The sequence below is a fragment of the Magallana gigas genome, chromosome 5, assembly GCF_963853765.1.
Source record: "Magallana gigas chromosome 5, xbMagGiga1.1, whole genome shotgun sequence".
In the NCBI taxonomy this organism is placed as follows: Eukaryota; Metazoa; Mollusca; class Bivalvia; order Ostreida; family Ostreidae; genus Magallana; species Magallana gigas.
The window spans coordinates 47,958,928-47,986,450 of record NC_088857.1 but is presented as its reverse complement, the minus strand read 5'-3'; the positions used below and the strand labels follow the sequence as shown (position 1 = coordinate 47,986,450).

Below are 27,523 nucleotides of genomic sequence, written 5' to 3'. Positions count from 1 at the left end.
TATATTTTAAGATATCTAATTCAAGTTTACAAAGATAAATTGTCTGATTGATGTCATAATAGAAATACGACATATCAATAATGAGCTAATGTCACAAAAAGTACGTATTTAAGCAAAAAAATGGGGTTTTCCTGTCCAGAAAGAAAACATCGAGCGCATGCTTGCTCCAATGCCATTTTTAATATGATATGCAAAAAATAATATGAACAATAAAATATGAGAAGACGGTTTTTGGGCAACATTGCGCTCTACACATTCAGCTTTATGTTTTATTTAGATGTGACTATAATATGATGGTTTTTTTTTTTCAAATTTGTAAAAATGGGGGCAGAGATTAAACGTTATCGAATATGATTGGTTTTTTTTAGACATATTGCCGATATCGTTTGATTTTCTAATAAGTACACATATTTTACAAATCAAAAACCGCTGTGTAATTTAACTTACAAATGTATATATGGACATTTCATGAACGAAATATAATCAAATTCAAATCCTAAAACGCGGTTTTTTTTTAAATATATAATGACAACTCTTTATTTCATAAATTCAACGGTATACAAGTTCAGTTATAGTTGCTATATGTTTACCAAAGAAATTAACACTCCGTGCGAAAAGGCAGTGATATTGTGAAAACCGGATAGCTTAATTCACAATTATGACGAGAATTTCAAAACACCACAACGTCTGCATGTACATATACCAATGCACTGTACCTATACTAATGTCATTCTCTGCTAATTCCCCTGTTTGTAATAACACGGTACGTACTGCGGACAAGCATGTAGTTCCTTTTGATGCAAGTATTTTTAACCCTTTTATCATCAGTATATAAAAACTAAAAACTAAAAAAATTATTAACATGAATTTTAACTTTCGCTTAATTTTATTTATTCTATATCACGAACAAGTAGATTAACGTTGTCTATGTTTTCATCGTTGCAAAAGGGGTGAAAGATCATTTACAAAATAGTCCATTCATAGAAAACATTTTTAGTTTTTGGTATTTGAATAAATAGTGAAAAAGGGGACATTTTTCTAAATGTTTTCGAACAGGTTCTAAGAATTGTTGTGAGTTTTTGAAGGATTTAAGAAGTGTGTTGATTTTTTCGATCATGTTTTAAGCAGTTATTTTATTACATGCTTGAGGAAGTGGTTTGAACAAGTCTTTTATCATGTTGAACAAGTCTTTTAACATGTTTTAGAAAGTGTTTTGAACAAGTTTCAAAACAATATTATTACACTGAAGTTATTCCTCTCGATTTCGATTCTGAAGGGCTATCTGTTAAAATATCGACGAAATATAGATAATTGTGAAAAGTTCAACATATAAAACAACTAAAACAGAAATGAACAAAATGACAATCGATCATCTCCACACAGCACACGGGAGATAACCCCTAATTTGGAACGATTCAATAGATGGGCACAAAATTGTCTTTCTTTCTAATGACATCATTGAAACTGGGTGGTCAATAGCTCTACCTTAATTTTTTCGACATGATTTTTGAAGAAAAAAATCTTATTTTTCATTTTAAAATTTGAACTTTTTCTGATATCCTTATACAGAGGTCGTCTGATCAACGAGCTAAACATACCCTAAACAGTGGCGTAGCGTGCCCCATATATAGGTGTAGGCAAAATTTTACTGCCGAAGGCTTCAGTGACGGGCGTAGGGGGTAGGTGCGGGAGGGGTCGCAAAGGAGAGGGGGGTAGAGGACTCCCTCTAGAAAATTTTTACAAAAAAAATTACCACTTATGAGAGCAGACATTTGTTAGTTTTAACAAATTAGTTATCTATATTTTAAGGGACCATTATGTAAATTTAAAATATTTTATTTCCTGTCCTCAGTCTATTCATTTCGTAATAATCAAATAGAATCTATGTTTCGTTGAAATGAATTTAAGAGAAATCATTCATACACCGTATCCATAACCTACTCTGCATGTATTCTGTAAACAAAACCAACAACCGTACGCCACGGTTGTACATAGCGCACCCATTTTGCAGATAGGCAATAGGTGTATGTTTTGCAGTAGACTATAAAATTTTATCGGTTCGATTAACTCGTAAATTGTCTTTTGAACTACATGTATGGCTTTGTGTCTTTGAACACACAGATGGAATATAATGGAATATCCTGCTTTTTCTTCAGAAGACATTTTCTTCTAATCTGGGTAGTTTATTTAAAGGTATGGGAAGGCTAGCAGCTTGACAGTTGAGAGTTGGTGGGTTTAATATGGATCAAGACTAAACATTATGTTGTCATCTTCAAGATATTTAATTTTTTTTCTGTAATTCAATTTTTACACAATTGGAAATTGGCAAGTTCACCCTGACATTAAAGAAAACTTTCATTAAAAAAAATTGATCGTCTTTTCAGATATGAGGCATATGCCTCATTTGCCTCCACTGCGCTACTGCTGTGTTAAACGTGGCCATTCAGCCAACTTAACGAGGCGTGGTCACTGTAGTCAATTTTCGATTTTTTGTTTACAATACTTTTTTAAAATTTATTTTTACGCAACCAAAATTTAGTGTCATTCGTTGAGTTATAAGCGAGTTGCGGAGCTTACAATTTTTTGCTATATAAACATAGCTTCTGGTTGTATTTTGAATGTTGAAGTGAAAATTCCAGTTTTAGACCTAAATTGAATGTGTTAAACGTTAGGAACAGTTTATTTATGCTTCAAATGAATAGGAAAATAGACAATTGAAAAAGGTTTTTTACTGGTATATTGAACCTATGTAAACAAAAACAGGACTCAAGCCTTGTTTTCATGACAAAGAGTTGTGAGCCCTGTATCTTGCTTTTAACTCTACGATTGCTTTTGATCATTAGAAATGCATTGAATTTCCTAGCTAAAATGCGCTGTGAATGATAAAAGCAGAAAAATAGAATTTGATCAAAATCGTGACCATGCCCATTTCAGGGTCACTTGGTGACTTTTACTTTTATGGCAATACGTTACAACACGCGCGCAGGTACGGCAATTTCAACCGTTCAACTGTTCATACTGCATGCCGAAAGTGTGTGTCTATCGAGATGGGTACAGTGACCCGCAGGTCCCGAGTTAGAATACATGCAGCAGGAAATTGTGGTTTTTCTACAGTTGATTTTTCACCTGAAATCAATTTTTTTCTTCATTTGCACACCGAACGCATGCTACATATCTTTCAGGTATATAGATAGAAGATTGGGCCTTTGTTAGAATTTTTTTCAAAGGCGGATTGGTTTTTCGATCTCTCTTCCTCTCAATCTTTTCCACCAAAAAAAAAGAAGAAAATAACAATTCAAAAACAAAATTCCACAACAAAGGAGTGATAAGGAATTTGATGACAGGCAATCACACAAGAAGAGAAAAACAAATTTAAAAAAACCCACCTTCATATTATCTGATTTGTCATTTATCAATAACAAAAATGAATTAAAACAAAAACTACAAGAGAGGAGTGTTTATTGTTATTCGGTGTGAAATTCATGCAGACTGACAATGAATTCAATTGTTAATTATAGGGGATTAGAGTCAACCGTAGGAGTATGAAATACAATGTACGTGGAATTAAACATGTGTCGACGTTCTTGTTGGAGTTATGAAACTTTTTTATGTTAACTTGAAGAATTTATTCGTTAGACATTGAATTGAATCCTTATTGAAACAAAGGAATCGGGGAATAAATATAACAACACATATCTAATAAGTACAAGTGATAAAGTATGTTATTGTTATCAATAATCGTATCCAAAATAGTTTTTAATTACACACATAAGGTAGATAGATATTAATGGAATAAAAACAGTATAAAAGAAAAGTTCAATGATTTTATAAGGTAATATGATTAAAAATAAATATCAAAGATAATTAAAGTAGTGATATTTGAAGCACACCACTAGATGATATATCAGAGGTCCATAGGCCTTTACGGTCACCTGAGTACCATAGCCTAATGTAGAATTGCAAAGCACGACCAACGGCAGTAGGTTACCCGAGTGACTCGTGACCTAAAACATCATAATGGACATCAAATTTGGTCTAGTAGTTTCAGATAAGAAGCTGAAAATGTTCTAATGTTAACGCACGACGACGGACGAAAGCAGATCGCAATAAATCACCCGAGTGACATGGGTGACCTAATTATAACAGAAATGTACAGCAAGATTTGAAGTTCACCGGTAGATGATGTTTTATTACTATTATAACAAAAAGTACATCGGGATTTATAATACACCACTAGTTGATATTATAATGGATAGGCACAATGTTATTTGAAGTACAAAATTAGATGATATGTACAGTGAGATTTGAAGTACACCACTAGATGATGGGTTTCCTCAGAGCGTTGATGGCCAACAGGATGGAGGTGATGATGTCTAAAATTAGAGCCGCCACACACAGACCGTAGGACCAGGATGGGTCCTTGCCTGTCTGGGTCAGGAACCGTTGATCCAGATTGTTGTACTGAGTACCGTAAATAATCACGGCTACCAACACACAGACAGCTGTAAATAAAACAACCACAAACAACTGTAAACACAACAACCCCAAACAGCTTTTAATATAACAGTCACAAACAGCTTTTAATATAACAACCACAAACAACTGTCGGTATAACAACTGCAAACATTTGAAAATATTACAACCATAGTCTTGTTGAAATTTAATCTAAGAAAATTGTGTACATAAAATGGTGTACACGTTATGGCTATTTTAACGTGTACAATTAACGTATGTACAGTATGCTCAGTTGCACGTAGGAAAGATAACCTTGAGTTCTTTTGAAAGATTTGTTAGATTGATGGACAAACCTCTTACAGAGGTGTCTGAAAACATTTTGTTTTGTTTCGGGTTTTTTACCCTGTTACAGTGACTAGTTAAATCTAGAATACAGTGTCATCTATTTGTTTGAATAACTTATCAACATTTTATGAAAATTCATAAGATTGTTAAAATCGATAAAAGTGTATACATGTACATGTAGTTCGAAATGAAAACTCTACGGAAGACGTCGACTCAAAACTATTGTTGGCAGTTTTGATTCAAAAAGAAAAGTTCTTTTATTTAAGCTATACTAACATTATTTCTAAGCTCTAACTAGACTTATTCAAGAGCAATCGATGGTATTTATTTCTTGTCCTCGAATGTAGAGAGTTATTCACCTGAAATATTGAAAGCGCAGGCACTTGACGTTTAAAATAATTCTTTTAATAGTACGACAATTTCCTGAACTTTGATCATAATAAAGTTATGATTTTAGTCACAGGGTTTTAGTACTTACAATGCATTATCTTACGATAAACAGAAATATTTTGAAAGCCAGTAGATTGTTATTGAAAGTTTTTTTTTACAAATCTAAAATATGTCTTTTGTGTTCTTATTTGTTATTCATAGTTTTGTTTATCAAACTAAAATAAAACCTTAAACAACACAGACTAATCTGAATACACTTTGATAAGAATTGGTTCGCATCACCTGTTCCTATCAACATGTTTAAAGTCTTCCATTTACCATTGAGAATCTGCTATATATGCAGTGCAGAGAACATATTGATATTTATATTTGTTAGATTATTATACATGTTTTGGTTAGACACCTTCTTGCTGAGTTTACCTGTTGAAGTCGCCACCACACACGTCAAAATGTGTAGGATCCGCCTCTGTGATAGCTGTGTCACAAACAGACAGACAAACACACCAACAGTGGTCACCACGAACCCAATCAGAGCAAGCGTTGCAAACAGTCTTGTCACATGTAGCCAGTCTGTTAAAAGAGTAAAAATATAAAAACTACTAGTTTTATAAGGTTTTTAGGCTGATTACACTATAAGGTGTGGATATATGAATCATAAATGAGCAATCATTAAAGTATACCAACGTTTTTGTTTTGTTCATTTTAGTAAGCCGGATTCTGGCTATATTTTACAGGTACTAGTACTTAATTATTGACACATTTTTATTATTTTTAAAAAAAATTTTTTTATTCATTTTCAGTACAAATACATCTTACCATCATTCACACCACTCGCACACAGATTGGGAAAGTAAATATAAAAATAATACTACAATAATGATAGGGTCTTACTACACATTATGCCACGTCAAAGAGGCATACCCATCTTGACCATTTCTTTTGGTAAAATCTATTTTCCAACATTACTTTCTCTAAAGAATAGTAATTTTGTAAATATTTCACAATATTCTCAAATGCAATATTAGCAGATTTTCTGGATTGACTAAAGATATGTCTCTTAACTAACATGATAATTAGGTTTATAGCTTAGTATTTCTTTTCTGGAATACCAAAAATAACAGTTTTGGCATCAAATACAATTCTTTCACCAGACTTTCTAAAAATCCAATCAGACATTAATAACCATATCCGAAAATAGATGGACAGTAAAAGAAGAGATGTGTAATTGTTTCTGGTTCTAAAAAACTTATTGAACATAGTGGGGAATTTTTAATTTTACACGTGTAGTATTTTGTTAGTACCTTATATTCTGTGGATAATTCTATAGTTAAACCATATCAGTCCTGAATCTTTTGTGGCAGATCTAGGGTTTGAATAAGCCTGTTTCCAGTTAAAATCTAGAGGTAAATTTAAATTGAAGGCCCATTTGTTTTCACAAATAGGTTTATGATTAGATTTTGCAATCAAGTGATCATAGATATTCCGTGCTCCTTTTTTACACAAGCAAAGTATTTTGATAGATTCAGGTTGGTATGGTTTGATTATTACTTGATGTGAAAACTGTTTAACATTTGGACAAGCACAAATAATTGCACGTTTCAAACCTTCATAAGTAGTAAATGGAATCTTAACTGGATATTCATTAGTGATTCTCTCATAACTAATGAATTCACCTTGAGTATCAAATAAATCATGAACAATATGAAATCCTTTCTCATAAAGAGCCTTACAAAAGACATATTTATTTTAAATCTTTACTTTATTATTGTACCTTAGTGGCTCAAGCATGATATTGATATCATCAGTCTCTATAGTTTCCAAAACATCAGATAAATAAAATAAGGTTTCTTTCCAAAAATTATTACGAGTGGCTTTTGCCCTCTGTCTACAATATTCAGGTCCAAACTGACATAGTTTATAAGTATGACACCCAGTTATTTCAGAAAAAATACTTATCTAGCTTGAGTTAGTTGTTAAAAGTCTCCTAATCCATGTTAGTTTAAGAGACTTAATAAATATTTCAACATTTGTCATTCTGCATCCCCCTTTTTCATAATTTAATTGCAATGTTTTTCGAGATATTTTGTCTATTTTATTTCCCCAAATAAAATTATACAGTGTTTTTTCAAATTGCCGTATCCATTGAGTACTTGGTTTTGGAAGAGAGGTAAACAAATGTGTGAATTTTGATAAAAGTAAACTTTTAACAACTGTAATTTTTCCCAATGTTGAAATATTTCTTTTTAACCAGTGGTTAATTTCTTTCTGAACTAGTTTTAGTTTATTATCAAAATTCAGTTGTTCCATGTTTTTTAGGTTAGCAGTATATGTTACTCCGAGAATTGTAAAAGGTTCTGTCGTCCATTGTAAACCATTATCACTGCAAATTGTATTTGAATTAATTTTTGAGCCAATCCAGACTGCGTTTGTTTTGGAAATGTTGGGTTTTAGTCCAGAAAATTTTGAAAACTGAAAAAGAAGATCAAGTGCGCTTTTTAAACTTTTATTCAGATCTATCCAAAAAAAGAACTGTATCATCTGCATATTGTAATAGACATACTTTTTATTTTTAATACCTCTAATGTTTTTATTTTGTCTTATCAAAAGTCCTAATATCTCTACACATAAGTTGAATAAATATGGGGATACTGGGTCACCTTGTCGACAGCCCCTGCCTATTTCAAAATTTTTTGAAAAAATACCATTTTGAATAACGCATAATTTGGCCCCATTGTATAGTACTGATACCCACTTGATAAGATCAGGACCAAAGTTAAAAAAATGTAATGTATTGTACATAAATTTCCATGATATAGAATCAAAAGCTTTTTCGAAATCTATGAGTAGAATCATACCTGGAATATGTTTATCCTGAGCTACATCAATTACATCATAAATCATTCTTGTATTTTCTCCTATAAATCTACCTTTGGGGAAGCCCTTTTGACTGTCGTGTATTAAGAAATCAAGGACATTTTTAATCTTATTTGCGATGCATGCTGAAACTATTTTGTATGTAACGTTAAGGAGAGATATTGGACGCCAATTAGTTAAATACTCCCTTGGTTTATCCCCTTTTGGCAGTATAAATATAATACCTTGTTTTTGAGTGACTGAAAGTTCGCCAACATCAAATCCCACATTTACTGATCTTAATAAAAGGCATCCAAGATCCTTCCAAAAAAAATTAAAAAATTCTGTACTAAAACCATCACTTCCTGGGCTTTTGTTATTTTTCATATTTTTTAATGCCAATAAGGCTTCCTCGTTAGTTATATAACCCTCTAAATTATTGGACATGTTTTCATCAAGTACTCTAATATAGTTCTTATCAATAGTAATTTCAATATCAACATCTTGTAATTCTCTATCATAGCAGGAATATAAATTTTTATAAAACGTCTCAATTTCTGCTAAAATATCTTCCTGTGAGGTAATAACAGTACCATTGCTGCGCATAAGTTTGCCAACAGTTTTATTGACATAATTTTTTTTTTCTAAACTAATAAAAAATATTTTGTTGGTTTTTCACCCTGTTCAATCCAGTTAAGTTTTGTTCTGATAAATAAACCTTTAATATAATCTTTTCTGAATTCTTCCAAACTGTTCTGTGCATTGGTTAATTTTTGAAGAATGTCCTCTGAATCATTACTATTCCTCAATATTTCTAGTTGTTTAATTTCTTCTTCCAGTAGTTTTATTCTTTCGTTTTTTAATTTTTTCTTTCTGGAATAATACTGTATTGTAGCACCTCTTATGCTCAGCAATAGTTGTTCAAAAAACATTTGATCATCAATAACTAAATGTAATTCGTCATTCTTAACTGTATGGATACTTGCAGGATTGTATGGAAATACAGCATATTGTTCTTTAACTTTTTGTTTATTACTTTTCACTAGATTAACATAAGTTTGAACATGGAGGAGTGAATTATTGAACTTCCTAAAGCCTTTACCCTTTTCGAATTTAGTAAAATAAATTTCTATATAAACCATAGAATGGTCAGATCTATAACCAGGTAGAATGTCAGATTTATCCAATAAAGCCATTAATACGTTTGAAATTAAACAGAAATCAATTTTTTTTTATTCATTTTTAATTAAATGATATCACAAGTGTGCAATAAACAGGAAATGTTCGTTTATAATAGTCTAATTTGTCTTATAGCGGACTTTGGATAATCTTTTATATTTACATCTACCAAGTATTATTCCCTCTATTTCTTACGGAACTTTACGGTTTACTCATAGCACTATATAAAGAGCCACACTAAAATCTACACGCCCCGTTTTTCGATTGGTCGAAACCTACAGCGACCTAAGAAAAAAAAAACCGTACGGCACGAAATAATCATGATGATGTCATACTCAAAGTCTCACAGGAGATGATTTTTGCTGTTTCTTTTAGCTCCTCTAACGCACCTATGTATATTAACAGTAATTTTATGAATTCTACTTACTTTTTATAATCAATTTATCAATCAACTAAAAGAAAGATATTATAATAAACAATAAAATGCTTTTTATGGTTCATGCGGGTAGGTACATGTAGCGATCATTGCAGAAAATATACACAACCCGCTAACGCGAGTTATATATTTTTCTGCAAAGTCGCTACCTTCATATCCCGAATGAATCACCAAAGAAAGCATTTTATTGTTTAAATGAAATTCTTTCACTCGGATTTTAACTACGTAAAATACAATATTGTAGCATATATGTTGTGTAACAAACCAGTGAACAAGAAGAAACAAGAAAACCAAGGGAATTACCAGTTATAACCTTATATTGTGGTTGTTGTGAAATAGTTTCAATAGATTATCGCCTTACCATGGTGATTTATGGAGAATGATGTATTTTAATTTGTAGATTGATGTATATTAATTTGTAGATGTAGATAACGCATCTAAACCCACCCTTCTTTCCACTTATATTTTTGTATTTTTATAATTCTGCACCTTAAGTAACATTATATATGTTATGAGAGAAATAAAATGAACTTGAAATCTATAGACTCTTACATAACTCAAAATAGATCAGCCTTTTTAAAAGCAAATCATGTAAGCCATCTTCTTGAAAAGTCGTTGTGCAAAATCATTGACATAAGTGTTGTTCAGGCAAACACATGATAATCTATTTTCACGGTAATTGTAATGTATTTTCGGAGTGTAATTGAAAATCGGCAAGAGTATCTGGTTAGCAATTGTGTTGAATGCAAAATTGTCATCAGGAACAGTACCTCGACACTAAGTATGAATAATGAACCCACTTGCAGACAAAATATAATCTCACAAATGGGTTTGAGATCAAATGAAAAATACATGTAGTATAATTTATTCCATTGATTTTTTTTCCTGGAACTGTCAAGAAAAATTACGTCATCTGACATATACTAGTATATAACATTACATTAAAAAGAACCCTTTACAGCATTGAGAAGTGTAGACAGGTAAGGTAAAGAGTACAGGAGATATCGCATCCTTTGATCGACGCTGTGCATGATGCATAACGTTTTGATTAAACAACACAAAATGGATAATCAATAAACTGAACATCTATAAACACCACCAGCAATTTTCATATTCTATCTCAACAAGGCTAACATTTGACACTATATTTTATCCGTCATCTGTACTTGTTCATCTTTGATAGTCAATGGTCCGATTCCTTGGCTAGCGAAGATGCTAGTTGGTACACAAAAAGAGTTTGCAATGGCGCCAATCTCTTGCAAGTGTAAATGCAAAAGAACAAAGTTAAAGGTCAAACTCGTGAATACTGGAGCGTCTGTACAATGCCAAAATAACTAGAGTAAACAAAAACAAGTTTGTTTTTTATACTGACGTTGAGAACCCATAAATTAGACCCAGTCCCAAACTATTTGTGGAAATGGTGTAGAGAGAGAGAGAGAGAGAGAGAGAGAGAGAGAGAGAGAGAGAGAATTCACTTGATGGCTTTCAATACGACACCAATTGAAACAATGCTCAATCCTTTTCCCTGAAGTGATTGCTATCGTTTCAACGCATAAAACAGATGATCGATTGGTTTCCGATGGAGTGTCTTTAATAAAGCATGTATGGGACATTTTTGTGTTTTGAAATTTGAATCAAATCTATGGGGCAACAATTTCTATTTATTCCATATAATTTTGATCTGCATGTGTTTATCAATTCCGTATTCAAGAATTTGTTTTATTCATGAATGCTTATAAACTTTCAGCAGAATCATTTTTCAATTGTTTATAATCAAGCCATAAACAGGGACACAAGTTTGAAAATTTTTATGAAGTATGTCGGAAAATACCGTGTATATCGTCCCTTTCCCTATCTCCAACCTAGAAAGCACAAACTCCAATGCACCTGAAATTATCTATTTTTTCGTAATTGAAAAGTATAAACCCCTATCTAATAGAACAATTCAAAACGAATGTATTTTAAAACTATTGTAAACGAAATTGGCGGGTCAGTATAATCTAAACATGTACCGTATACAGGTTACTTTCGCCCCGTACGAGTTACACATGCAAACAGTTTCGTCCGAGACACAGTTTTGTTTAAAGAGAGAAAATTGAAAAACATTGGAATTCGCCCAGTCATAATTGGCTCGTTGACAACGAGGGTAAAAGGGGGGGGGGGGGGCGAAAATAATTCGGGGACGAATATTTCCCTGTATACTGTACTTTCTTAAGGAATAAGGAATTGTTCTTTTAGTATTATATGAGGCAATAAAATACAGTCGGGATGATCACATCCAGTAACGTCTGAAGGGCTTTATGATAGATTTGATCACGCCTGACCGTATTTGATCACCTCGTTATATTCAAAGAATGATTTCTACTACTTATATTATATTATATAACATTCGGCAATTGTACCATTTGATATTAGAATAGTAAGTAAGGAGATGTATTGAATTACTTATAGTATAAATTACAAAATCGATTCGTTGTATTATTACAGACGAAGACGTCATTACTGGAAAGTGTAAATCTATCCAAATTAAGACATACATATTAATGTCCGGCGTTCTCTTACCTGGTATGGAACCTAATTCAATTGTCTGGCACTGGTCCAGCAGACACAATTTACTTCCCCATAAACCATTGGAGACTTTGAATCCAAGCTTGTTTAACAAGGAACCAGTGTTTACTGATGTAACTTTTTCTGTCACCCAGTAGTTGGTTGAGTATCCAATGATATAAACTATTGCCTGGAGCGGAGCCAGAGCCATGGACACTTTTAGTGAAGTGGAGGAGGTTGAAAAAGTTTCTTTCCACGCCATTTTTATCTCACTTTCATACAATTTATTACCGATCCGTTGATTCTTGTAAATGGCTTAAGCAGTGTTCCGGCTTTTAAAGGAAGAAAAAATTTATTCAAGTAGTTCAACCTTATCCTGTGACATGATGAATGATAAGCAGATTTTACAGTGTATTTATGATATTGTGGATATTATACCACGGACCTGGAAGTAAACAGAATCCGGGGCAGGCTTAAGCAAAATTCGTTAGACTGATGACAGCTGCACGCCACACGTGTCGTTGTAAAGCCATGACGCTTATCTATGGATGTGATGAAAGTACTACTTCAAGGAATTACGAATCTGAAATACAGAAAAAGAAGACAGAAACACGAAAACTATGGAATATATAACCTTACAAGATAGGGTGGGAGGGGTAGGGATTGAATTTTTTCCAGGTTGAAGCTGAGAAAGGTCGATGCACTACCGCGCATGCGTAATACCGGTATAAGGACCCCAAAAGGGGCCGTGCAAAAAGTTACGAGAACCTCATATTGAGGAGTTATCTTTCTTTCGATGTATATATTAGTGAAATGGTTAATCTATTCATTTCCATAACATGACTTAACTCATATCGAGTTAAGTCGGATTATTTCAATAGAATAGATTAACAACGCCGTATTGGCAGTCTCTGTCAAGGCTTTATTTTAATATATCAGTACATCATAAACTATTCAGTTGTATGCAAAATATTGCAAATATAGCAATAGAGTAAGTTAAATGATCAACATCGACTTTTGGGTAGTTATGATATTAGATCTTCAATGAACCAAACAATCAATCAATCAAGATGAATCAATCAATAAAATCAATCAATCAATAATTTAAACAATATTTCAATCAATCAATCAATATGCAAATCAATAAAGTATAATCAATGTTTTGCTTTAGTGAATGTCTCAATATGACAATCAATGTATCAATTTAATTGATTTCTCAATGTATTCATTGATGACAATCAACCCACTGCAATGTATCAATAGAATTATTCAATTACTCAGTGTATTCAATGACTCACTGTCAATCAATGTCTGAATCAAACAAAGTGTCAATTAAAGTAAGCCCGATTATTGGCCACGGACCTGGAAGTAAACAGAATCCGGGGCAGGCTTAAGCAAAATTCGGCCATATGTCTTCATGTATGGAAAATCTATGATATGATGCATGAAGACATCCGCCACAAGCGGTCAAAATTTTGCACAATGCCATAACAATAAGACTGCGGAATTACTCGGCGTGGGATTTAGCATAAACTTTAACATTATTATGTAGTATGTTTAGGAGGCCAGCACGTATGGTTTTCAAAAATGTATTCTGAGCAGTATCAGACAAATGTACACCATCACGGTAATATTTTGGTGAACATTTTTGTAGATCAGGGTACTTTAAGCAGGCGCCCTTACGCTTGACAATAAATGGGGCTAATGATTTTTTAATTCTTTTTCGAGCGGTCTCGCCGGCAATATTTGATAACATATGTCTGTAGTAATTTCGTGGGAGTATCTGGGACCATATGAATCTTGTATTCGGCAGAATTGTTTGTAGGTTAACAACGGTTAATTTCATGAATTTTTGCGGTCTTAGCAACGGCATAGTCCCAATACTATTGCCCCCGCAATGTAACATTACCCAATCTGGGTGGCCTCTTTGTTCAATGATATTTGTAATTGTGGGCTCTACATCCTCCCAGACCATACCACTCTTTCCATGCCAATATAATGTGATATTATGTTTCTGAAGGTCTAGGTGTAAGTTTCCAAATTGTTGGACAGCGTGATGGGATGCATGTTTGATAATTGACGAACCAATGATCCAGACCGTGGTGTTGGGACCTGAAAACTTAGTATTGAATAATAATACGAGGCTGTTATGAACACCCATAAAATTATGCTTTACAATCTGATATATGAACAAAACGCATTAGATTTCCATCTGCCTTTTGACTTAATGTCCTCCTCCGAATGCCCTTGTAAGTACAAATGAGTGGGATTTGAAAGTTGTTGTGTCAAGGCCAATAAATTTGACAGACTTATGTAGTACGGATGTGAATTGATATTTAGTAAGAGGTTTGTGGTTGAAATGACAGAAAAATAGGCCTTGTATTTGTGGTTTAACTGCCAAAAATTCACGCATGTGCTTGAATAAAGACTGGGTTTGCGAATTTATTTCAATCTGTAGCTTAGTACCCCTATTGTATTGGTCTGTTTTTGAACCTTTAATATACAGACCAATGTGTTTCATTAATGGTCACGTCGTGAAATAATAAGGCTGGTGGGTCATTACTAGTGAAAGTAAATTCGCTAATGCGCAATAATGCAAAAAATGCCAAATGAAAGGCTGCTGAAAACATAACAGCTTCATACAAGCTTGTGCACACCGTAGGTAGTATAGAAACTAATTTATTGAAACAAGATAGGGAAATTGGGGACCGTACATCCTTCGCTGGATTTAACCGATGGAAACCTTCTAACATTTTTTTAACTATAAAAGTTTTAGTGTTGTCAATTTGACCCTCTAACTGAAGCTTGTAACTAATACCGCTCAAATAACATCTCGTTGTTGAATAGGACACTTTATTTGCATGCAGGTATGCGATGTAGTTGATTATGTGGTCCAGTGGTGGAGGCCAACAAAAGATAAAATTGTGTTTGGTACAAAAAGTTTCAAAGGAATTTATGCCTTTTTGATACGTTGACGCAGTATTTTTGGATATTGCTGCCTCAAGTAAACATTCTACATGGGGTCTAAGAGGGACAACAATTCCGGAGGTAAACGGGCTTGAGTCTTGTCTGCCTGCGGAGCCAGGGATCTGAATCTTTCCCACTGAAATCGAGAAATTGAATCTGCAATGGAATTTTGGTAACCTGGGATATGCCTAGTTTTAATCTGAATGTTATTTTTCATACATTATAATACCAATGGTCTTACAAGAGACATGACAGGTTGAGACTTACTAGACTTGGCATTCAATATATCGACCAGAGCTATGTTGTCAGTGTTTATTAGCAATTTCTTAGCTGTAAATTGATCTGCCCAAATCCACATGGCCACAAGAATAGGCACTAATTCCAAAAATGTAATATCTCTTCTTATATCTGGACCCCAAGACTCTGGCCAGGATATGACAACCCAATTCTGGAAAATCGCACCTCCACCGTAGGAACCACAACTATCGGTAAAGAGGTTTAGGGTTTCATTATCAGACCAGTATAGTTCTGGGAATGGTGAACGCCCATTGTATTGGTCAAGAAATGTGAGCCAGATCCTAGCATCCTCTTTAACTGCTTGTGTGACCTTGATCAGGTGGTAATGTTTCCTAATACCAATTGTTGTGTTATAAAACCTGCGGTTAAAAGCCCTGCTACCAGGGATGGCTTTGGCGAAAAAGTTAAGCGAACCACAAAGTGATTCCATTTCTTTCAGGGTGACTTTTTTAGAAGAAGTAATTGATGAAAGCTTGGACCTAAGATCTGCAACCTTATTGTCAGGAATAAAAATGACCTTATCTATGGTATCAATACCTAGTCCTAAGAAAGATAGACGAGTACATGGGCCCTCAGTTTTCTTGTCGTTTATTGGGACGCCCAACTCACTGCAAGTTAACATGAACATTTCAGCAAGCTTTGAACATTGTAGTGTATTTTTGCTCGCCAACAAACAAAAAATCATCAAGATAATGGATGATATTATAATTTTGAGACTTTTGTGCTACGAGCCAATGCAAAAATGATGAGAATTTTTCAAAAGATGAACAAGCTATGGAACAACCAAAGGGCATGCATCTATCAAAATAGTATTTTTCTTGAAAACATATTCCTAACAGTGGAAAATCTGAAGGGTGAATAGGTAAAAGTCTAAATGCGCTACACAAATCCATTTTACAAAGCAATGCCCCTTTACCATTCTCTTGGATCATAGAAATGGCCTGATCAAAGGAAGCGTAAGACACTGAGCACAGATTTGGATCAATATGCTCGTTGACGCTATTGCCAATGGGCGCTGACAAATTTGAAATTAACCTGTAACCTCCATCTTTCTTGGGCAGGACCCCAACAGGGTTACACCTAATGTTGGGAAAAGGGGGTTGGGAAAAGGGGCCTGACATCCTTCCTAACGTAATTTCTTTCTCAATGATAGCCAAAAGTTGATCAGCATGTTCACTCGCGGACTTCATATTTTTGGATTGTAAGTAGGCTCTTGGGCCTATGTAATTCAAGTAAAAGCCGGATTTGAAACCATTTAATAAAAATTGAGCATTCTGAATATCAGGATATGTAGCGAGGTATTGCTCTAAAACGGAGATCTTAATTGGAGTTGAACCTAGGTGCATGAAATCTTGGTCTTGGTGGCTGATAGTGCCTTGGGCGTAAGGGACGAAAATTGAAGTTATTTTGCGGGGCGAAATTTTGGTGTGCTGGATTTGGATGGGGGGGGGGGGGTCTGATGACTTGGGTCTTGGCCGACTGATAGGACCAACAATGCATGCGTGGGTGTGACTTGTTGCAATGCATGCATATATGCTGGAATGAACACTGGGGTTTGGGACAGGAACCTTTAAAGTTATAATCAAAACATTTGAGTGACGATTTTGACTGTTGTGGAGCTTGTTGAACTTGAGCCTGCATATACAATAACCATAACTCCGCATCGATAGAGCCAAATGAAATTGATGTGTTTTTTGACATTTTGAGACGAAACTGCCTGTCGTATTCAATCCAATTGCCATTTATATTACGGCTATATCCTAAACGTATTGTGTGGATATATTTCAAGATACCCTGTATGTCTGATGGGTGTCTAGCCAGGTATATACTTGAGAAAAATTTGTGCGAATCCTGAGCGGATGTATCAACTGTGTCTGAATTGATGATTTTTGACAGATCAATGTATTGTTTTGACCATATTTTGTCTTTGATGGTTTGAGGGACATGAACCCCAAGCTCATCAGAAATGCTTATGAAAGGGTTTTCACCTGAAGTTGACAGAGGGATTGATGGCGCTATGGAAGGTAGTGGTACTGCAGTCTGCTCACTGGTTGTGGGATCATCGACTGGTAGCTGATGCTCTTGATTTTGAGGTTGAGTGGACACAAACTGGACCGCTGCCTGCGTGGGCCTGCTTGGCTTTGGGTGGCTGTGGTTGCCGGATTAAGGGCCCTGAGAGCCGGATGTGCATTTGGCCTGGCGTATGGTGACTTGCTCTTTCTTTTTGACCTCAACATTTTCTAGGAAGATAGCAAAACTGAGTAACTTAAATACAAAGTTATAAAGAAATATCAATGAAAATTAATGTATCATAAACGTTATAATATGGCTATAAAGTTATACCGTAAGTAACAATAAATTTATTGTATCTGTTAACGTTACGTATTTATGCTATATGATACTATTATATACTATATGCAACCGTAGTCCTAGGTCAGCACTATAGTCTGTCCCAAGATATTTATGCTGCATATTTGAACGAGTTTTAATAAAAATACACATACCTGTGACTGAAGTGCAATTAAAATCGATGAAAGGGAAAATTCCCAAGATAACTTCATTCACACATTATTATTTTTCCCTCGTAAAAATTCACAGGAACGAAAACAGATTTCCTACGGAGATTTATAATGGGGAATGTTGACATCTTTTCTCCATTCGGAAATACTCGGGACCCCTCGCGCAAATTTTCAACGTTATCATCCGGGCGTCTTCATCTCCTTGGCAATGGAAAAACCTCGTAGACTTTTTATTTTTAGCCGTGTACTGATACCCGACAAGCTAGAGGGGGCGTTTCAAAGGGGAACTCTTGGGATTTTTTCATACTATTGAATGAACATCGTCTGAACCAAGAGGTACTTATAAATATTGAATAATTTAAGAAAATATGCGGCAAAAATATCTTGGGACAGACTATAGCTATGTAGGCCCGTTAAGGCCTACTTGAATTTGAATATTTTAAATTTATTGTAAATTAAAATTTTACAATGGAATATTATATTTTAATGATGATGACTAAACTTTTTATTAACCAAGTTATAGCCATTGATGGCCCGCAATTTGACTTGAAATAAACCTACATCGTAATGACTATCTAATGTAACAATCATGGCCGCCTTAAAGAGAGAAGCAGACGAAATAAGAAAATTATCTTGTATTGCAAAGTTTTAAAACCCTTTAAACAAAATAAATGGAAGTGATTACGTACCGCAACTTGGACAATTGATTGAATTACACAAGATTACCCGATTACTATCCACCGATGATTAATCGAGCGATTAAGTCAGTCGTGATGAACAATGCATTGAATTTTTTCCAGGTTGAAGCTGAGAAAGGTCGATGCACTACTGCGCATGCGTAATATAAGGACCCCAAAAGGGGCCGTGCGAAAAGTTACGAGAACCTCATATTGAGGAGTTATCTTTCTTTCGATGTATATATTAGTGAAATGGTTAATCTATTCATTTCCATAACATGACTTAACTCATATCGAGTTAAGTCGGATTATGTTTAACCAACTGAACGTAACAAACGATTTTTTTGGACGGATACGCATGGGTTAATAATGATTTTGGTTTTTTGGTATCACATAGTTTTCTTTTTAACAATTATGTAACATTCATATTTAGGGTTGGGTATCGGACAGGCTACCTTGTAAAATAATATCGCCATTCAATGCAGTCGTATGACAAATGTCTTGAGAAATATATTTATTGAAATAAAGAAATGCGAATATTTTTTAAAATAATGTGTTACAGTCGTTCTTAATAGTTAAGCTTCGAAAGTGTTGAAATAACTCTCATTTATTAATTAATGTACATCATACTGAAACAGTGCACACTCTTTATTGTTAGAACTATTTTCATGTGAATGTAAAATAAAATTGTATACTGTGTATCTTTGGTTTGAACATATTTTATTGTATAAACATATACAAATGGTTCGAACACAAGTTCTTACAACTTACGAGGTTCTTACCAAATGTGTATCTTTCATACTGATATGGAATAAAACCAATGCTTCTGTTTATGCATATATTGTGCCTTTGCCAATTTTTTAATTGTGTTTGTGCCAATAAAATATTTGTATTTGTATCTATATGACTCCATTATGAAATATCACTGTCGCTTGTGTTAAGATTTATTTTTCAAGAAGAAAATGGATACAATTCGACCGTGTTTTGCAGTCAATGAATCATATCTCCCTTTATTTTTGTATTGCATTTAATATATATTTTATAAGTCAAAAAGTAGACGCATGGTGAATTTCGTATGTTGCTACATAGGACAAAGGTAATGATTGTTTATTTTTGTGAAGTAAAAAAGTCGCGAAAAAAAGCAAAACATACATTTCTTAAATACATGTACTAAATTCCCAAATTTTTAGAAACTAAAGTCAGCGACACTCGTCCTTCTTTTCCGACTCAAGGATTGATATCATTTGTCGAAATGTAATCATTAACAAGCGTTATCAAAATTTATCATCCAATAGAAAGTAAGCTAAAAACGATCTTAAATTTAAAAATGATCTTTTTATCTGAATAAATGTACAGTGTATACAGGGTGGTGACAAAAGTAAGAACAATGGCGGCCATTTTGAATTCTGATTGTAAACAAATCAAGGTAATAAAAAAAACTACTTACCTTTCTGCTGAGTCTTGTTTTGTCCTAATATTTTGTAATACATGTATGGCCCTTTGATCTGATAACTAACTGCAGTCCACGGGGAATTGAGGAAATCAATATAAGTTCTGTATGTACAGTAAAGGGATCGATAGCCAGGTATGCTTAAGTACTGCTTTCAGATCAACTGTGTCAATGTTCATAATGTGTCTTTTTACATGATTTTTTAAAAGGTACCTGCAGTCCAGCCGATGTGAAACTTATGTCAAAGAGTTCATTTACCAAAATTTAATGCAAAAAACCGCATCGAAATCGATGCAAAAATATCGGAGTTACGCCGCTTCCATGTGACTATTTTTACCTGCTTTGGGAAATCTAATCAAGAGAAAACAGAATTAGGCGATAACGAGGCTTCAGCGGAAGTGACGTCACGAGGTCAACGGGGGGGGGGGGAAATTCATTTACAAAGCTATAGAAGTTAAATTCGATTTTTCAGCTAAAATGATTGAAATAGGTCTGATGTTTTGACGTATCTAGTTATTTTAAGTATTGTAGATTTAGACATTTGTATTCGTAATTATTTTATTACAGTCAGATTTCTTTTCAAAGGATTTTTTAAATTTGCTATTCTCGTCCCCTTTTTATCGATGAATACGATATCTTAAAACGCTTCCATGGGCAAATTTATGTTCATTATTCATTTTTTTTATTACATAATATCCTTTCACACACGAGTGATCCGAGACAATGACACAGGTAAACAGGTAAACTAACGAAGCCACTGCTTCAGACACACGTGTATCTGGGGTATGTATACGCATGGTACACGAGTCGGGTGAACAAAGAGAGTGTTTCACACCTCTAGACGGGTAAATTAATTTGTTTATAATAAGCTACTCAATTGTTAAAAAACAAAACAGAAAAATAAATTAGACTGTGTAAAATCAAGCATTCGTAAGCTAATACATGTGTATAGTCCGTCAATCAGTGATTAAAGAATCATGCATGAGACTATCAAATAGTAAAACTATTGTTCGAAGTAAATGCCTTTATTATTACTTATCTAATCACTTAAATTATGACCAAATTTACAATTCAGTAATTTAAACCTTTTTTATGAGATCAAGTAATTATTTCGGAAGTAATTACGTTGGTCTTAATTTCTTATTTAATAAAGTGCAACTTTCTTTCGAGCGCTATGGTCAGCAATTTACCGTTTTAACTCTATATAGCTTAAATTGTTATACTGACAACGAATCATTATGAAATCTGAATAAACTTGAACATTTTGACAAAGGATGTAAATAAATGTAAAATGATATTCCATTCTCGTATTTTTTAAAGAATACGAGACAGACTTAATCATGCAGCCATCATGGACTTTCGCCTTGATCCGTTTATAATCCCGTGTTTGTTACTATTTTGATTGGTATGGGTCCGATATCAAACTTATTGAATCAGGCGACATCATTTGTAATTTTATGCTTTATATGAGGAATAGACCCCGCGTTACCTTTTACGAAATATGTATTATCAATATTATCAATCAGTTAATAATGTCACGGAAAAATCATTCGAAAGAATGACAAAATTAATAAAATGTTTTTTTTAACAATAGTGCTTTGATTAATAGTCAATTTGCTACATATGCTGTGCATTTTATACGCAAAATGTGTTACACATTTGACTAAATTCATAAAGCAAACAATTTTCCGAATTCGGCATTTTTATACGATAAAATACGGGTTTAAAAAACTCAAACAACAGTATATTTAGTCATCCAGGGTTGATAAGGAAATAAAACAACAGAAAACAAGAGGCCAATTGGCCTTAACGGTCACCTGAGAAAAGAACTGTGAAATCTATAATTTTGGTGAAAAACTAAAAGATCTGGTCTACAAAATCATGAATTCAGTTTTCCTTCCAGGTGTGTAGGAGTAAAGAAGATAATTTTTTACGTTATATGTATTAACATCTATACATCCATTTTGGCTCTGCCCTAGAGTCAAAACCCATACTCCAGGGGACATGAAAGTTAAAATTTCAGTAGAGGAATTCCTGGTAAACATAATTATTAGTCAGTTTTTTATACAGATGTGTGAGAATAGAGAAGAAGATTTTGAAACATTATATGCATTAACACTGTATTGCCATATTGCCCCCCCCCCCCCCCCATATCCTGAACTCCTGATCCAGGGGCCATGAATTTCACAATTTAGGTAAAGGAGATTGTGATATACCATGTATTCAGTTTTTGCCCACATGTGTGGAAGTAGAGAAGATTTTTTAAGATTTATAACATTTTTACTTTATGGTCATATTGGCCCCACCCTAGAGCCTGAACACCTAATAAAGGGGTCATGAATTTCACAATTTTAGTAGAGGCCCTCATGGACATCATTACCTTGTATTCAGTTTTTGCCCACATGTGTGGGAGTAGACAAGAAGATTTTTTAAGATTTAAAACATTTTTACTATTTGGCCATATTGGAATCACCCTAGAGCTTAAACCCCTGACCAAGGGGTCATGAATTTCACAATTTTTGTACAGTGCTTCGTGGACATCATAATCATGCATTTAGTTTTTGAAAAATATATATGGGAGGAGAGAAGAAGATTTTCTAAGATTTAATACATTTTTACTATATGGCCATATTGGCCCCACCCTAGAGCCAGAACCCCTGACCCAGGGGCCATAAATTTCACAATTTTGGTAGAGGGCTTCATGGACATCATAACTATGCAACCATATAGATCTCCATAATATAAAAAAAGGGTTGGTGTGAAGAAACGCTTTCGGTCATCTCTAAGAATGGCTTACAGAAAATTTCACGATCTTGAACTCAAAAACATGCACTTTCCTAAAAAGACGGGATAAAAGAATTCAGAAAAGATTTAAGAGAACCATGAAAGAACAAAATAAATATGGGGAACAAGAGGGAATCAAAAACTTACCAGGGACACCTGGATCAATAACTAGTCTCCAGATGTCAGAGGCAGGTCTTGAATAAAACAATAAAATAAATCAAAATGTTAGAAAAAGCCTGTTGTTTGCAAATGTAATAACCGATGAAATCTGACTCAATACAGAGAAACGTTAAACAAAAACCCAAAGTCTCTCTATACAGATTTATTCGGGAAAAATCATCCAGAAATACCGGTGCTCCAGAGAATTCGAAAAGAGGGTAGGCATAACCAGGAAAACTCCACGGAAATCAATGGTAGACACATTTGAAAAAAAAACTAAAAAAAAAGAGAAGACATCAGAACACTGTCATTGCTTTTCTTATGAGATAGGATAACTATACTGTTTTGCATGGAAAAAGGGATACAAAGAAAGTCGGAAAAGAAACGTGTCAAAAGGTTATTATATAATCTATACGTCAAATTCAGATTTGAATATCCAGACATCAAAATCAGCAGGGCAGGATTTTATCGACTCCGTCCAACGTACTAGTATACTAAGCTCGTAATCTTCTTCAGTTGCTCAACATATGCTTTTATATGGGCCACCAAAATATGTCACTAAGACTCAGAGCTCTAAAGAATATTGGACTCAATATGAACGTCAATCCATATAACTTTATCAAATCAAACCTTTTAAATGAATCAGAACTCAAGGTTTGTAGTTTTTGTTTCAGATCGGAATAACAAATGAATACCATATCAGAGTATACGAATGATAGTCTTAGAGTGGTAGAAGATTTAGTTGTTGATATACAATCAGCACGGCTTTAGCGCCCCTTTTGATGTTGAGGCAAAAGGTAGGTGCATGTTTTGCAGAAAAAAGCCATAATCATCGTTTCGAACAAGAAATTAGAGAGAGTAGTTCTACAGAAGAGCAATAGAATAACCTCAGGACAAATAGAATTCACAGAGTGGAAAAAGGTTAAAGACCTTGAAAAATTAAGATGCAGGCAGGTTAAGGCAGTTCTGCAGAAACTTAAGATAAGTTTATGACAGAGTTTACCAAGTCTTCATTGGAATTTCGAGAACATGTTAAAAGAGTAAACACCCAGTATGCAGAAGTGAGAAATTTGAGGGAAAATTTGAAAGACGGCGAGGTATTGGTTAGGATGGACTTTGCCGAGAATCTTAACTGCTCATCTGTTGAGGAAGTTTAATCTGCCTAGTGGAACTCGGAAATGATAACGCTTCAGACTCGTGTTATTTATTTCCCGAAAAGCCACAGCATTTCCATGCAAGTATGGTCGGAGTGTCGAGTGTTCTCTGTCACAACGCAATTGATGCATGTAATAGCGATGCTTAGGAATTTGATTCCGTTAATTAAAGAAAATTATCCACAGTTAGAAAAAGTAAATTACTTGACAGATTCACCGACGTTCCAATATCGAAACAAGACTATTTTCACCTTACTGTGTAACCCTCAAAATGAATTTAAAAGAATTCATGCAAAATTGGACTACCTTGAGGCTGGACATGGCAAAGGGCCATGCGACGGCCTCGGGGCTAGTGTAAAAAGGTCAGTAGATATGGCCATCAAGCAGAGCAAGGCGACAATACAAATTGCTGAAGATTTTTTGATTGGACCAAGAACTGTTCAAATAATTCTACTGTTTCATACGATACATGCGATAGAGATTTTAGAGCAGTGTGATTACATAGTTGCTGTGCCAGGAACCATGAAGGCCCATGCTGCCGTACCTGTAGGAACAAGTCATGTTGCAATTAGAGGCTTGTCATGTAATTGTTCTGAATGCTTGATTGATGTAACATTGACATCATGCACAGGATGTAACTTACACAGAGTGAGGAAAGAAAACACTGAAGTCTTCTTCAGAACAACAACAACAACAAGAAGAAGAACAAGAAGAAGAAGAGGAACAACAACAACAACATCAACAACAACAACACATATTTGATGGCGTAGCAGATGAAGAGAACACTGACAAAAATAGAGATTGGGAGAATGCTCCTTCTCAAGTTCGAGATTTTATCTCTGGCGTATCCGAAAATAATGTGTACATTAGAGAAGGACCCAAATGATGGAGAAATTAAAGTATAGTTTATGGGAAAAGCTGGAAAACTAAATGACACGTTCAAATGGCCAACCAAAGTTGATGCGGTATAATGGATAACAAATGACGCAGTTTTATGTTGTATTCCCGAGCCCCAGGTAAAGAGAAAAGCAAAAGGATGTTTCAAGTATCTGAAATTAAAGCTGTTGATTAGTGTTTGAAGAAATAGTTGAAGAATAACCAATAACATTAACTATTTGCGGTTAACAAAACCATGATTTAACATTTGTTACCAAATTATGATTTCCAAAATATTATGTGAAACAATGAAATGTACACCGCTATCTGCTAAAATTTTCTTTATTCATTCAGTCAGTCACCCCCCCCCCCCCCCAAAAAAAAAATCCGATATTTGTTCATTCTTTTATAGAACGAAATAGAAGTCATATTGTCAATAAATATTGAAAAAAAAGTTAAATGTACATGTTTTAATTCAAATCTCAATTTTTAAAAATGATTTTTGTATCAAACCCCTTTTGGCAAACTTATATTGTTTTACTGTTACAAGACATTCTTAATTTGTATTATGACACACGATTGTATTTTGAAATTTCCATTAACATCCATTACTTTTCACTTCAAATTTGTATCAGTCTTTATGGATTTATCAAACTTAACAATCTGTATTCAATCATGAACCATACATTGCGTATACTTTATTGAGACAATTATGTGAAATTTCTTTTAAAGTAGTGTTCAGTGAAATACTTTGTTATCTTTTCAAGTCGTTGAGCAAATCTGCACCTTATATACCACTTGTGCGGCGCACCCAATTTTTAAGCAGTTTTATTATATAAATAGTGCCTGTCTGTGAGGGTAACTGTTGAAATTGACACCCCGAGACAACCATTGTCAACCGACGCGAAGCGAAGTGAATCTTACTATTTAAAAAAATGTATTGATTGAGTAAAATGTTACTTTGACAAGATTTAACATCCGTTACCCTGATTTCATTCCCCCTGTAAAGAATCTGACCTAGATTTGTAAATACAAGATGTGTATGATTTTTTTTTCAGGAATACAATCATATAAATTTCTTTAATTCAAGTAGGGAAATGAGTAGATATAAACATCCCGGATGTATTTTGCAGATTAAGACCTTGTAATGCCGTATGTACGTACAAATCGTCGGAAAATTGTGCAAAACAAATCAATCGAGATTGTATCGCGGTTCCCCCATGTTATTATACCCCCCGCAAACGAAGTTTGGGGGGGGGGGGTATATAGGAATCACCTTGTCCGTCTGTCCGTCCGTCTGTACGTCTGTCTGTGCAATCTTGTCCGGTCCATATCTTTCTTATGGAGAGGCATTGGAAGTTCTTACTTCACACAAAGATTGCTTATGACCTAAGGGTGTGTCATGACCTTGACCAAAGGTCATTCGGGCAAGGTCAAGGTCACTGGCAGAAAAAGTGCAAAATTCGTGTCCGGTCCATATCTTTCTTATGGAGAGTAATTGGAAGTTCTTACTTCACACAAAGATTGCTTATGACCTAAGGATGTGTCATGACCTTGACCCAAGGTCAATTGGGAAAGGTCAAGGTCACTGGCAGAAAAAGTGCAAAATTCGTGTCCAGTCCATATCTTTCTTATGGAGAGTTTTTAAAATTTCTTACTTCACACAAAGATTGATTATGACCTAATAGTGTGTCATGACCTTGACCCAAGGCAGAAAAAGTGCAAAATTCGTGTCCGGTCCATATCTTTCTTATGGTGAATTATTGGAAGTTCTTACTTCAAAGATTGATTATGACCTAGGGATGTGTCATGACCTTGACCCAAGGTCAATCGGGCAAGGTCAAGATCACTGGCAGAAAAGGTGCAAAATTTGTGTCCGGTCCATATATTTCTTATGGAGAATCATTGGAAGTTCCTAATTCACACAAAGATTGCTTATGACCCATGGGTGTGTCATGACCTTAATCCAAGGTCATTTGGGCAAGGTCAAGGTCGTTGGGAAAAATAGTATAAAATTCGTGTCCAGTCAATATCTTTCTTATGGAGAATTATTGGACGTTGTAACTTCACACAAATATTGCTTGGGACCTAAAGGTGTGTCATGACCTTGACCCAAGGTCAGGTTGGCAAGGTCAAGGGCAGAAAAGGTGAAAAATTCGTGTCCGGTCATTATATTTCTTATGGAGAAGCATTAAATGTTCTTACTTCACACAAATATTGCTTATAACCAACAGTTTTAAAAAAAATAGAGCAGTTGTTATTTAAGGAAAATGGACGGTGAAATAGATTCATCCAATATTTTCTATAATTGGAAAAATACACGCATTATGATTTTTATCTTAGCGGGGGGTATCGATTGTGAGCTTGCTCACAGTACCTCTAGTTTAAAACAAAATCCGCCATAAAGTATCGGATAGAAGAAGAACACCATTCCT

The 27,523-nt window shown here is 34.4% G+C and overlaps 2 protein-coding genes across 2 annotated transcripts in view; one reads left to right on the top strand and one right to left on the bottom strand.

The window, feature by feature from the left end:
- Window positions 1-27,523, top strand: part of LOC105336575 (RB-associated KRAB zinc finger protein) — an 86,284-nt gene that overhangs the window by 43,726 nt on the left and 15,035 nt on the right. The gene's annotated exons all lie outside the window — the stretch shown is intronic.
- Window positions 3,668-13,137, bottom strand: LOC117685711 (uncharacterized). Its single transcript, XM_066085967.1, has 4 exons — window positions 12,651-13,137; window positions 12,221-12,537; window positions 5,611-5,760; window positions 3,668-4,502 (listed from the first exon to the last, which is right to left on the bottom strand). Exons 2-4 carry the CDS (start codon window positions 12,465-12,467, stop codon window positions 4,318-4,320), a joined length of 582 nt encoding a protein of 193 aa, XP_065942039.1. The 5' UTR covers window positions 12,468-12,537; window positions 12,651-13,137; the 3' UTR covers window positions 3,668-4,317.

Bases quoted from the DNA above. Each gene is read 5' to 3' on its own strand.
- LOC117685711 (XM_066085967.1), bottom strand. From the start codon at position 12,467: ATGGCGTGGAAAGAAACTTTTTCAACCTCCTCCACTTCACTAAAAGTG. The intron at 5,761-12,220 runs GTAAGAGAACGC...CTCTTTTAACAG, and splicing joins TGAATTAGGTTCCATACCAG to ACTGGCTACATGTGACAAGA. The intron at 4,503-5,610 runs GTAAACTCAGCA...TTTTATTTACAG, and splicing joins TGTGGTGGCGACTTCAACAG to CTGTCTGTGTGTTGGTAGCC.